Source organism: Sorex araneus, chromosome 10 (assembly GCF_027595985.1).
Source record: "Sorex araneus isolate mSorAra2 chromosome 10, mSorAra2.pri, whole genome shotgun sequence".
NCBI lineage: Eukaryota > Metazoa > Chordata > Mammalia > Eulipotyphla > Soricidae > Sorex > Sorex araneus.
Window position 1 is genome coordinate 51671625 of NC_073311.1, and position 13535 is coordinate 51685159.

At 37.1% G+C, this 13535-nt stretch overlaps 1 protein-coding gene across 1 annotated transcript in view; it reads left to right on the forward strand.

The window, feature by feature from the left end:
- The window catches only part of LOC129399165 (C-type lectin domain family 7 member A-like), a 32488-nt gene extending 19673 nt beyond the window's left edge, over nucleotides 1-12815 (forward strand). Inside the window, exons 3-7 of the mRNA XM_055118460.1 lie at nucleotides 2363-2446; nucleotides 4466-4540; nucleotides 6145-6296; nucleotides 9869-9975; nucleotides 12582-12815. Coding sequence (XP_054974435.1) covers nucleotides 2363-2446; nucleotides 4466-4540; nucleotides 6145-6296; nucleotides 9869-9975; nucleotides 12582-12708 — 545 coding nt within the window. The 3' untranslated portion in view covers nucleotides 12709-12815. The remainder of the gene's footprint in view (nucleotides 1-2362; nucleotides 2447-4465; nucleotides 4541-6144; nucleotides 6297-9868; nucleotides 9976-12581) is intronic.
- The last annotated feature ends 720 nt before the right edge of the window (nucleotides 12816-13535 follow it).

The following is a 13535-nucleotide window of genomic DNA, read 5'->3' on the forward strand; positions in this document are numbered from 1 at the left end:
TGGTCATACGCCTTCCACATTTCACACATTAGATTTCTCTTCAGTATGAAATTGCCTGCGCTGCTGAAGGCTGAAGGGTCTGCTGGAAGCCTTGTGTGTGTCAGGAATGTGGGAAGGCTTCTAGAACATCCTCAGGGATCACTGTACATAGGAGAACTCATTCGGGAGAGAAACCTTTTGTATGTGTGGGAAGCCTTTAGCAAATCCTCAGTACTTACTATTCATAGGAGAATTCACACTGGAGAGAAACCATATAAATGTAAGGACTGAATGTTTTCTTTTCTTTTTTTTTTTTCTTTCTTTTTGGGCCACACCCGGCGATACACAGGGGTTACTCCTGGCTCTGCACTCAGGAATCACTCCTGGCGGTGCTCAGGGGACCATATGGGATGCTGGGAATCGAACACAGGTTGGCTGCGTGCAAGGCAAATGCCCTACCCGCTGTGCTATCCTCCAGCCCCCTGAGTGTTTTCTTTTTTAAATGCTGTAAAGTTTAACTTAATTAAAATGTTTACAATTTTATTTAGCCCCCATGAAATTACAAAGTTATTTATTATTGGGTTTCAGGCACCCGGTGTTTCAACATCAATCCCTTCGCTCATGCCCACTGCCCTGTCCCATCACCCGTGCCCCCCTCCCCACTTCCTTTTCCTCCCACCCACCAGTCGACCTCTACAAGAAGAGATTGTTTTAGTTTTGTTTTGCTTTTTGGGTCACACCCAGCAATGCACAGGGGTTACTCCTGGCTGTGCACTCAGGAATTACCCCTGGCAGTGCTGGGGGACCATGTAGGATGCTGGGAATCTAATCTGGGTCAGCCTCGTGCAAGGTAAACGCCCTACCCGCTGTGCTATCGCTCCAGTCCCCGAGAAGAGATTTTTTAAAAAAAATTATTTATTTTTTTAATTAGTGAGTCACCGTGAGGGTACAGTTCCAAATTTACCCATCTCCGTGCTGGTGTTTCCCTCATACAATGTTCAAGAACCCATCCCTCCACCAGTGTCCATTCTCCACCACCAGTGAAGCCAGTATCCCTCCCACCCTCCAATCCCGTCGCCCCCCCCCCCCCCGCCTCTATGGCAGGGTACTCCCTTTTGTTCTCTCTCTCCTTTTGGGTGTTGTGGTTTGCGATAGGGGTATTGAGTGGCCATCGTGTTCAGTCTCTAGTCTACTTTCAGCACGCATCTCCCTTCCCGCGCGGGATCTCCAACCACATTTAACTTGGTGTTCCCTTCTCTATCCGGGCTGCCTTTCCCCCCAGCGTGTGAGGCCAGCTTCCAAGCCATGGAACCAACCTCCTGGTATTATATACTACTATTCTTGGGTGTTAGTCTCCTACTCTGTTATTTTATATCCCACAGATGAGTGCAATCTTTCTATGTCTGTCCCTCTCTTTCTGACTCATTCCACTTAGCATGGTACTCTCCATGTTGATCCACCTGTTGCACTATGATTTACAGTACTGCTGCTGGTAGCGTTTCATGCATGACATTTTAGCATCTTTCAGCACCATCTCCTTCTTCCTTGACCACTTCCCTCCACCATAGTGGTTGCCCCCTCCCTGCTCTTTCCCCCAGTAACCTGTCCCCATCCCCCACCTGCGGTGTTTCCTCCTGAGTTCTTCTGTTCTTTGTTTCCATTGTTTCTGAGTATTTGTTATTCTATCATTGATTATACCCTGTGTATGAGGGAGATCATTCTGCACCCATCTCTCTTCCTCTAACTTCAATCAGCATAATACTCTCCAGCTTCATCCTCGAAGTAGCAAATCACATGTTTTACTTCTTATCTTTTTTTATGGCCAAGTAATATTCTATCATGCATACATACCATACTTTCTTTATCTAGTCACCGATTTTTGGACACTTGGGTTGTTTCCAGATTTTAGCTATTGTGGATAGTGCTGCAAGGAACATGTATTTTCTCCATTTTGTTTTTGGGATAGGATGAGTGTTTTATTCTTCCTTACTCATGTAATTAACTATATTAATTAATATAATTTTATTAATACAAACACAATCTATATTTATTTTATTAATATAAGTACAATGTATATTTAATATTATATATTAATTAATATAATTTTAATTTTTATATATTTTAGGGAATATCCAAACCATTGTTTTAGAGACAACACCAATTTATTTTTCCAATGTCATAGTAGAATCACATTTTATAAGAAAAAACTTTAATTTTTTTATATCCTTAGACAAATATTTTTAAAAATCACTTATTTAATTTTATTTTTCTTCCCAGTTACTCTCACAATTTCATGATGGATATTTCCATTTAAAAATATTATCTTTTATACATTATGAAGCTCTACAGATATTCCTTTCTGCATTTCCCTTGTTACCCTTAGAAATGAATGCAGAGAATGAAGTGATATATGCCAACTTGGAACATCCCCGCTTGAGGAAACAGAGAAACAGACACAAAAGGAAAGGTAACATTTTCTTCTGCTTTTCTGATTTCTGAAAATATGATGTCAAGTAAGAAAAATGATCAATATAAGTATCTAAACATATTTGATATTACATGAGTAATTATATACTAAGAGTTATATTTAAATGAAATATCCAATGTTTTGTGATCATAGAAAATAGCACTTTCAACTGTTACCTATTTTGTTTTAATCATGAGGGCTTTGCTATGTTCATTGCTTACTATATCGCTCTCTGTATATATAATAATATAATATATATTATATGTTATATAATTATATATTATCTTTTTGATTTTGTACAGAAGTTTCAAGCAATATCTGCATAGAAAATCTAGGAATTGTGTGTTTTTTTCTACTGTTGTCGAACGCAGTCTTAGGATATTTGTGTGAGTACCAAGTGCACAACACTGAGCCAGGATGGGAAATGAGTCTGTCACTGTGGAACTAAAGCAGAACCTTTCAAAGTTATAACGGTCTCGAAAAATGTTTGTGATCATGGTAACTGATAGCCGTACTGACAATTTGATAATGATGGTTTTATTATTTTACTCTCACAGGTTTTTTTTAACCATATTTATTATTTATTAAAGTTATAGTATAACATAGAGGTAAAAGGATGGAATGAAGTATAATGTAAAAGATAGATAAAATATAAACTGGGGGATGTGATTCAGTGGTAGAGCACATCAATTGCTAAAAAATAATGGTTACACAAAGCCCAAAAGGGGTGGGGGTCAGAGAGAGAGAGAGAGAGAGAGAGAGAGAGAGAGAGAGAGAGAGAGAGAGAGAGAGAGAGAGAGAGAGAGAGAGAGAGAAAGACAGACAGAGAGACAGAGAGAGACAGAGAGACAGAGACAGAGATAGAGACACAGAGAGACACAGAGAGAGAGAGGGGATAGGCAGGAGGTGGGGAGTGGGGGATGATAGGAGGGAAACTGGACACACTGGTGCTGGGATGGGTGTGGTAAAATGTGCGAGGGTGGAGGGATGGGTGTTGGAAGACTGTATGATTGAAACCTAATCATGAACGGCTTTGTCAGGGTCTATCTCACAGTGATTCAATTAAAAAAAATGGTTAAGGGTATAGCTGCATTTTCTTTGAAAATTGTCAAATTAGCTACCCAATGAAAGAATGATAGAACACATGAAGGATGGATTATGCATACTTTTAACCAATCACTGGCTATCAAATTAAATTCTTTTATTAAAAAAATGGCTCAAAGAATCAACAGGGGAATTTTCTGGAAAAGTTAATGTGATAACTCTATCCCATAGAAGAGAAACATTAAAATAGGAATATAGGAAAGCTTTGACAGAGAATAGTGGAAGATCATCATTGAGGAAGAAGTCCATCAGAGGGCTTAGAATTCCAGACTTATTCAGAGAAGAGCAAAATAGTTTTTTTTTTTTTGTAAATCTGAGATAGATGGATGAAATCTTATATATTTATAGTAAAAACAGCCAAGGAGAAATGGGTTGTATATACTTAGTATTTTAAGGCCGTCTTCTGAAAAGAAGAGAGTTCTAGACATGGAAATTCGTAATAGAATTTTATAAATAAACACTGAAGTTGGTGGAATGTTCTTAAGTGGTGGCAGAAATGGAAATGCCAATTTATAGTTGTTAATAAATTCTCAGTGGATAAAAATGACATCCACTAGAGATTGGAAACCATAATTTAATATCTTTAGACTATTTTCAAGTTTCTAGGAGAAACAATTTCTGAGATTTTTAACTCTTTTTAAAGCTTAGACATACCCTTCTGTGCTCTATATTTACCTATATTCAAAAAATATATTATAATTATACTAAACCTAGAGTCAATTCCATTTGTTTAGAATATGATTCCAAATACTAAGTAAAATACTGGATGCAAAATTTCACTTTTCTAATAATTTTCTTCGCTATTTAGAATTGATGTAAATCATCCTTGTAACTTGATGCATTAAAGTTATTCTTGATTTTGATTTTATAACATGATTAAAGTTTTTCAGTGCTTTTCTGAAAACAAAATTCAAGGTAACAAATACACAAATGGAAAAAATATGTCTTCATCAGGAATTGAAGATTTCACAACTTTACAACATAATCAAGGTATGCGGTAAATAATTAAATTGATAGCTTAATTTTTTCATGGAACTATCTTGTTCAACTCATTTTCAATATGTAACTTAAAAACATGAATTTCCTGGGGCTGGAGCGATAGCACAGCGGGTAGGGCGTTTGACTTGCATGCAGCATACCTGGGTTCAATCCCCAGCATCCCATATGGTCCCCTAAGCACCGCCAGGGGTAATTCCTGAGTGCAGAGCCAGGAGTAACCCCTATGCATCGCCAGGTGTGGCCCAAAAAGCAAAAAAATAAAGAAAAGAAAACATGAATTTCTTTCTTTCCTTCCTTCCTTCCTTCCTTCCTTCCTTCCTTCCTTCCTTCCTTCCTTCCTTCCTTCCTTCCTTCCTTCCTTCCTTCCTTCCTTTCTTCCTTTCTTCTTTCCTTCCTTTCTTCCTCTAAGGAGTCTGAAAAATCCTTTAATAATTGTTACAATTTTATGTAATGTGTGCTTTCCTACAATAGGACAGTAAGAAAATGCCTTGACCCACGACTACACAAAACTCTTTCCTGATTTTACAATTATAATAAGCGCTGCTTGATTTAGACACAACAAAACACAACTTCAATGTAGATAGAAATGTCAAGAAATATGCTAAAATATTATTTTCATAAATAATAAGGACAGTGAAATAAGTGATTAGAAAGTTCTAAATTCTGCCCAAGGTAATTTCAAAATGATTGATGAAAAATTGGAAAATCAGGATTTTATAAACAATTCTAAGATATAGGTCAACGTATGCTATAATAAGGCAAATAAATCACATTTGAAAATATTTCAGTTTTGTCAAAAATTAGGACATGAGTATTGATTAACTTTATATTCATCCATGGGTTATGGTAGACATCTTTTTTTTCACAGTTATTTAAAGGCTTGACTTAGATTTAGAAGCTTGTATTATATTGTCATATAAATTTAATTATCTTTTGTGCTTGCAGATAGGTTTTTCCCAACATTGGGCTGGTTGTTTCCCAATGTTTCCCCAACATTGGCATCAATGCCATTCTCAGACATTCGTTAAAATGGATTTCTCCAAATCTGGAGATTTTCACTTATTCTGGAGTTCATTTGTACTAGGAAAGTTAAGATTTCTAGATACAAATTTTACAATGGTTTTATGTCTGTCAGAGCTAGTCTCGACTCCTTATTCTTGCCTACAGATTTTTACGGAATAACTATACCTGGCACATATTTGAGGTACAGATATACCACCTTTTCTCTGGACATCAGTTTCAAGTGGGCTATAACTGTTATTTTTTTTTGTTTTATTTGTCTTTTTGAAGTGCTTAAAGAGCTCAAGGAGCATTTTTAATAACATTTGCTTAAATGAGCCAAATTCTGTACTGGCCAGGTCAGGCCAGGGGGTTCTATCAGGTCTCCTGGTGCTGGGAACCCCCAGAGCCAATGGGTCGGGCTCAGTGGACCATGCAGTTCCAATGATCAGACCTGGGTTCCTGCGCATGCAAGGCATATGGCCCTGACCACTGACCTGCCCCCTTGCCTTCCTGAATGGAGCAATCAAGTACAACAAAAATAAATATCTCCATGTTCTCTTGAGTTTGAGAATCATGATTATTTTGCTTCCTAGGGAAATATTGTGACATATACCCAGGAAAATGGTCCTGCTGTGAAAAGAGCTGTTATTATTTATCAACAGAAGAGAAAACTTGGGAACAGAGTAAAAAGTCCTGTCAAGGGCTGGAATCTACTCTCATTAAGATCACTGGCAAAGAGGAGCAGGTTTGTTTGCTTTAAAAACCGAAAGTTCTTGATGGAAAGTTTGCGGGTCTCAGTTTGGATAGTTGTTCAGATTTTCCTCCATCATCCTTTGGAGAATTTTATTGAAAACACTTGTACACACTGCAGATCTGCATAGAGATGAGGAAACACGAGTGGAGCAGAGTTTCAGCACAAGTGTAAATATTGCTTTAATTCAGAGAAATAACTTTGCTCTCAGTACTATGGACTTGAGTGATAGCACAGTGGGTAGGGTGTTTGCCTTGCATGTGGCCGACCTGGGTTCGATTCCTTCATCCCTCTTGAAGAGTCTGGCAAGCTACCGAGAGTATCCCACCCTCCCAGAGCCTGGCAAGCTACCCATGGCATATTTGATATGCCAAAAACAGTAACAGCAAGTCTCACAATGGAGACGTTACTGGTGCCCGCTCGTGCAAATTGATGAACAACAGGACGGCAGTGCTACAGTGCTATCAGTACTGTGGAACAACTGTCAGTGACACAGGCAGTTTAAAAGAGGAACTTGCTCATTGTACTGAGTACTTTTCTTCCATAATCCTTCTTTGGGAGGATTCACACAAGAGAAGCTAAAACTCTTACTACTAATATGACTTTAGATAAATCAGATTAAAAAATCACAGGTGATGACTTCAAAAAGTGAATATTTGTTTTACTTGTCTTCATAAATAGATAAAATTCTTTTTTGTTGTTGTTTTTGTTGTTAAGCAATTCATTATTTATTTATTGGGAGGAGGTTGGTCCACATTTGGTGGTACACAAAGGTTGTACCTTACTCTGTCCTTAGGGGACCATATGTGGTACTGGAGTTTCAAACCAAGGTTGTAGCTGATGTCGTTTCATGAGGCAAGTACTTTACCTCCTGTACTATCTTTCTGGCCTTTGAAACATCTCTGCAAAAAGAGAAACTCTAGGTCATGCTTGCCATAACTAAAAAATGTGGGGAAATCAATGCAAAGTCAATGTGATCATGCAGATTTTGTTCCAGTGATCCAATTTAGGTACAAAATTCCATTAATAATATTTAACTCCAGCAGTGTTAGTTATATTGGCATTTTGAGTACTTGTTAAAAACTTCATTTCCTTCTTTATAACTCAACTCATTAAAATAGCAACAGTGAGTCCTTTTTCTTTTGGGGTGGATCATATCTGATGATGTGTACAGGTTACTCCTGGCTCTACACTCAAGAATTATTTCTGGAAGTGCTCGGGGACCATATGGGATGCTGAGGGTCTAACCTGGGTCTGCTGTGTGCAAGGCAAACATCCTTCCCACTGTACTATCACTGCACTATCGTTCCGGCTCCAACAGTGAATCATTCTTCAAAATAAGAAATAGCTGGATAAAGTAATAGAATATCAACATAAATAGGAAAATCTGGATATAATTACAGTATTATGGTCATCTTGAACATCATGGTTTTCTTATTTTTTATTTTTTTGCTTTTGGGGTCACACCTGGCGGTGCATATGGGTTACTCCTGGCTTTGCACTCAGAAATTACTCCTGGCAGTGCTCAGGGGACCATATGGGATACTGGGAATCGAATCTGGTTTGGCCATGTGCAAGGCAAACACCCTATCCGATGTGCTATCACTCCAGCCCCAGAACATCATGGTTTTCAGTTAATTACTAAATGATTGTTTTTTGTTCTATCATAAAGAAATTAACTTTATTCACATTCCATAATTTTTATTTGTGATTTCTGATTATTTTTTTCTTTATTTTTATTCTTCAGAGTTCTCTGAAGTTTCAAGCTTTGATTAAACTGGTTATAGTTGTCAATTACAGCAGAACCTAGCAAGCTTTCCATGGTGTATCCAATATGCCAAATACAGTAACAATGATGGGTCTCATTCCCCTTACCCTGAAAGAGCCTCCAATTCGACACCGCTGGGAAGAACGAGTAAAGAGAGGCTGCTAAAATCTCAGGGCTAGGAGAATGGAGATGTTACTGGTGCCCGCTAGAGCAAATTGATGATCAATGGGCTGACAGAGATACAGTGATACAGTGACAGTTGTCAATAATCCTTTTATTTCAAACATATAATCTGGTTATTTTGAAATCTTTGAAAATTTTTCTCATGTTCTCATATCTCATTGTAAAATGACTTGACTGGCATACCTAAAACTGAAACACTGATAGACTATCAAAATTGTTTCATATTTTGCCATAGAAGAACATACGTGTTCCACTAATAGTTTATTTAGGATATAAAAATTTTATAATGATAATGATACAAAGAAAAAGTAATGACTTAAATCCAAAGATGTTTGAAAGTAGCAATAGACTCTTATATTACCCTGCACCACCCCCACCCACCCATCAATTAAAAATATTTTAGGGTTTGGAGTGATAGTACAGCAAATAGGGCACTTTTCTTGCACCCAGCCAACATGGGTTAGATCCCTGACACCACATAAGGTCCCCAGGTACCACCAGGATGATCTCTAAGTGCAGAGCCAGGATTAAGTCTTGAGCACCGCTGAGTGTGGCCCCCAAACCAAAAATAATGCAATTAAAATTATAGTTTAATAGTCATGTTAAAATTTATAGTTTTTATGTACAAAGTTACTATGCCTTCATCATCACCAAACTGCCCAAGACTTTCCATTTCTGTCCTTATGTCACTTGTAATCTACCTCTTTCTTTTCCCTCAATCCTTCTTCCCACTTCTTGCTAATATTTTTGTAATCTAAGGTCAAAGTTAGTCCACCCACTTGTAAAATCATCCAGTATTGAAATTTTTATTTCTAGCTTATTTTTATTTGCACAGTTCCCTGGAGTACCTTCCATTTTTATGAATGCGAAAATTTAATTTTTTTTTTAGTGCTGAATAGTATTACTTTTATAAATGACTATATTTCTTTCTTTAACCATTTATCAATGGACAGTTGGGTTGCTTCCATATTTTTGCTATACTATAATACTATGATAAGTATGGAGGTGAACATAATATTTTGTGTTAATCTCTTCTTATATTTAAGATAGCCCAATAGTGGGATTTTTGAACTATATGGTAGTTCTATCTTTGCCTTTTTGAGAAAAACACAAACTGTTTTCCTAAATATATAATTGTATATTGGTTTTACCAATAAACATTTTCACTGGAGTACAAGACAGTTTTTCTTTTATCCCAGTCCTCATTAACATTTGTTGTTCCTTGAAATGGACACCAATTTTCAGAGAGTGAGGTGGTAACTTGGTGTGACTGTACTTTGAATTTTGGAGAATCAGTGATTACGAGCATCATTTATTATTTAACTTAAATTGCTGAAGATATCCCCATATTTGAAATTTCTCTTTTCATATTAGTTAGGATGCATTCTGAAAAAGGCTCCTGAGTTAGTGTCATCAATTCTAAATGGAGTTCAAAGAGCATTACTTCTTTTCCTTGTTATATTTCATCCAGTTACAAAGAGTTGTTATTGATCCGTTTAGACCTTTCCATTTTCACATTTTCTCAGAACACGTGCCTGGTTCATGTGAATCCTCTGTAAGTAAAATGTTATGGCTGTTATTATGAGTTACAGTGGAATTTCTAATTTTCCCACAGAGATTCATACAATTAAAAATAAAATACAGCTATTGGGTTGGATTGCATAAAAAGAGGGGGAGCAGTGTCTGGACGTGGCTAGATGGCACCAGGCCTTCTCCAGAACTGTAAGTTTTAGTTTCATTAACTTCCCTTTTCTTTCTTCCTCAGGAAACTACTTATGTATCATAGACCAAGAATTGTCAAGATTCTTGGAGATTTGGGGAGAATCTTGTGATTCATCTCACTTTTCAAACATACGACCAAATGCTAACCTCAGAGCTTCGAAAAATCATATCCAAACAGTGTTCCTTTCTGTATTGTTTAATGATGGTCTTTTCAAACACAGAAAAGTGATTTCCCTTTTGTATATTTCTCTAATATATTTTATGATATGACTTACATTTATAGGAATTATTGAAAATTTAAAAAATATAAAAAATTATATTTAAACCCAGAACTCCCTAAAATTTACAGTATTACTTTACCATAATGTAAAACTAAAAAAATTAAAAAATTCACTTCCAAGTAAGACATTTATTTATCTTGACTATTTAGTAGCCTAATGGTAAGACATTGGCCTGCTAGTGTGGCTCTTAAGATTTTTTAAGCTTTAATTTGCACGCATACACTTAATTCCTGTTAATTCTCTCATTTGCAAGTGAGCATAAATAAGTTGGGTGTGTTTCAGGAAGAAGATTAAAAAACAAAGAAAAGACAATCTGTATATATAAACCTACATAATTAGAAGACCAATATTATATCATTGGATTACTTAATATGTTTTTCACTAGTGCTTCCAATATGTTATGTAATATTGTAGGCACAGAAACTATAGTAATTAATAAATGTGCAAAGAATCCTGCTCTTACGGGTCATGCTTTCTAAAGCAGGAATGATATTGATCGAACAAAATGAATGGCAAAGTGCCCAAACTGCTAATTAAATTTTAAGGTATATTAGAAGAGATAGATAATTGGTTACTAGAGAATATAATGACATTTTATGCTTCTTTACATAATCCAAAGTACTGAATTGTGCATGGAGATAAGATGAAATTTTGCTCTTTCAAATGGGTTGGTCAGAACCAACTCCTTGTCACTGATAGTTGTACAATGTCTTTATGAACCAGCAATGTTGGCTACCATAATGATAGTACGTGCTCAGGGGAAAAGTTTGTAAAGATTGAACTGGTAGTATGTTTAGCATGCTTGAGGAAGAAGAAAAAACTCTGAGATGCTAGAGCAAATTGAGCAACAGCAAATTCCTTCCATCCTGACTGAAGGAAGCAAAGGTGAGTATACTTAAGATCCCTGGCATTATAAAGAACTGACATAGAAGAATGACTCGGACTTCTATTTTCAGATTGTTTCTTGACACTGTTGAGATGAAATGGGGTGGTTTTATGTGGGATAGTGGGATCAATTAACATGCAACAACTCTAGGTGAGGTTATCCTACGAGTGAAGGTGGGAGCTTGGTGAAGGTGGGCCAGCTTGGTGCTACTGATACGTGCTAGATGACAAATATATTTCAAAGACATATGGGGAGGAAGAGAAACCAGGGAATGTTCCAAGGTGTTCAGCCCAGTCATTGCAGGAATGCTAATGAACAAATTTTGACAGGGAAGATGTTGAGATTTGTTAACTAAGTGGTTTTAATAAATTAATTAAATATCTGTTTCTAGCAATATCACCTTAGTATCTGGTGCAGGACTAGGATGGTTAAATGATAAATCTTTGGTGGGAATGTGAATTGAACTCTTCTAGGTGCACTGAGACTGCTAAGTAATAATCAGTAAGTCTAAGGCTGGAGTCCTTGCACACCCACCCACATGTTTAGGATCATTATCATAATCATCTCGTTGATTGTTGATTTTCTCGAGTGGTCTCAGTAACGTCTCCATTCGTCCTAGCCCTGAGATTTTAGAAGTCTCTCTTTACTCGTCCTTCCCAATGATGCCGCATTGGAGGCTCTTTTAGGGTCAGGGGAATGAGACCCATCATTGTTACTGGTTTTGGCATATGAATATGCCATGAGGAGCTTGCCAGGCTCTCCTATGCTCTAGTATAAAAATGTTTAAGATACGGATTACAAATTAGGGAGGTGAATATAAGTAAGAAACAATTAGAGCAGTAATGAAAAAAAAAAACAACCCCTGAAATAACATGAAGGATAATGGAATTTCTTAAATAGAAGTGCTGCTCTCTCTAATGTTATTAGTTTAAATGATTACTCTCATCTGGGGTGCTGAGGATGGAACCCAAGGTCTGACATATAAGAGACATGTGCTGTACCAGTGAGTCACATGCCTGTCTCTATTAGAGCATCTTCTATAATCAAAGTAAGCAACACTAGAGACAATGCCCTGTGTGTCTATGTATTCTATGATATAAAATCAGTAATATTTTAGTATCTTGTTCAATTCTGTCCTAAAATGAATTTATTATATTTGACCATCCTAGAAGTTTCAGAAGTGTCTGAAGAACTCTTTAAATGTCCATGCAAAATCCATGTCTAGATCTCACTCTGTTTCCGTATCCCTTTCCTTTTTCCATATTTTGAAGCAATATTTGCATTAGTTTTAGGTTATAGTTAGATTTTATTGCTCAAAGCTACTCATTTGTCATAGATTTTTATATTCATTGAAATAATTGTATACATATCTGACACCTGGAGTAATCAAATATTTCCCAAGAATTATTATTCAAAAATAAATGTTTTATTTGATGCAGGAATTTTCAACCATTTACATCTGGATTGGATGAAAAATGTGGACACCTGAAACCAACCAACATAGTGGCGGCTCTTTGCACTAGAGAATTTTATTACATTTGTGAAAAGAAAAGTTCTTCATATTGAAAATAATGGATATACTAAAACTCTATATTTTTATCATTTAAAAGATGGGGATGATGGTGGTGGAGACTTATCGCAGATAGGGCTTGCACACAACTGACCTGGGTTCAGTCCGTAGCATCCCTATGATCCCTTGAGCCCTGCCAGGAGTGATCCCTGAGCAGAGAGCCTCAAGTAAGCCCTAAGCACTGCTGGGTGTTGCCTCCCAAAACAAAAAAAAAAGGTTTGGGGTCCCACCTGGCAGTGCTTAGAAACTGAGTCCTGACTGTATTCAGGGATAAATCTTGGACCTGCTCAAGGGATCTTATATAGTGCTGGGGATTGAACCTGGTCAGTGACAAGCCAAGTGTTTTACACACTGTACTATCTGTCTGACCAATTCATTTTTGTTTTTGGGCCACACCTGGTGATGCTCAGGAGTAACTTCTGGCTCTGCACAAAGAAGTCGTTTCTGGTGCTGCCTCAGAGACCATATGAGATGCTGGGGATCGAACCCAGGTTGGCCATCTGTAAGACAAGTGCCCTACCCATTCTACTATCTTTCTGGCACCTTTCTGGCCAATTATCATTATCTTTAATAGCTATTAGGAAAAAACCTTTGAGGATTTCACTGTAACTTGTCAACTAAGCATAATTGGGAGTGGGATGATGTTTGGACCACACCTGGCTGTGCTCAAGACTTATTCCTGGCTCTGTACTCAAGGGTCACTCCTGGAAATGCTCAGAAAAACACCTGTGCTACCTGGGACCAAACCAGAGATATTTGCAATCAAGACAAATGCCTGAACCACAGTGCTAGCTCTCTGGCCCCAACTAAACATAATTTATAA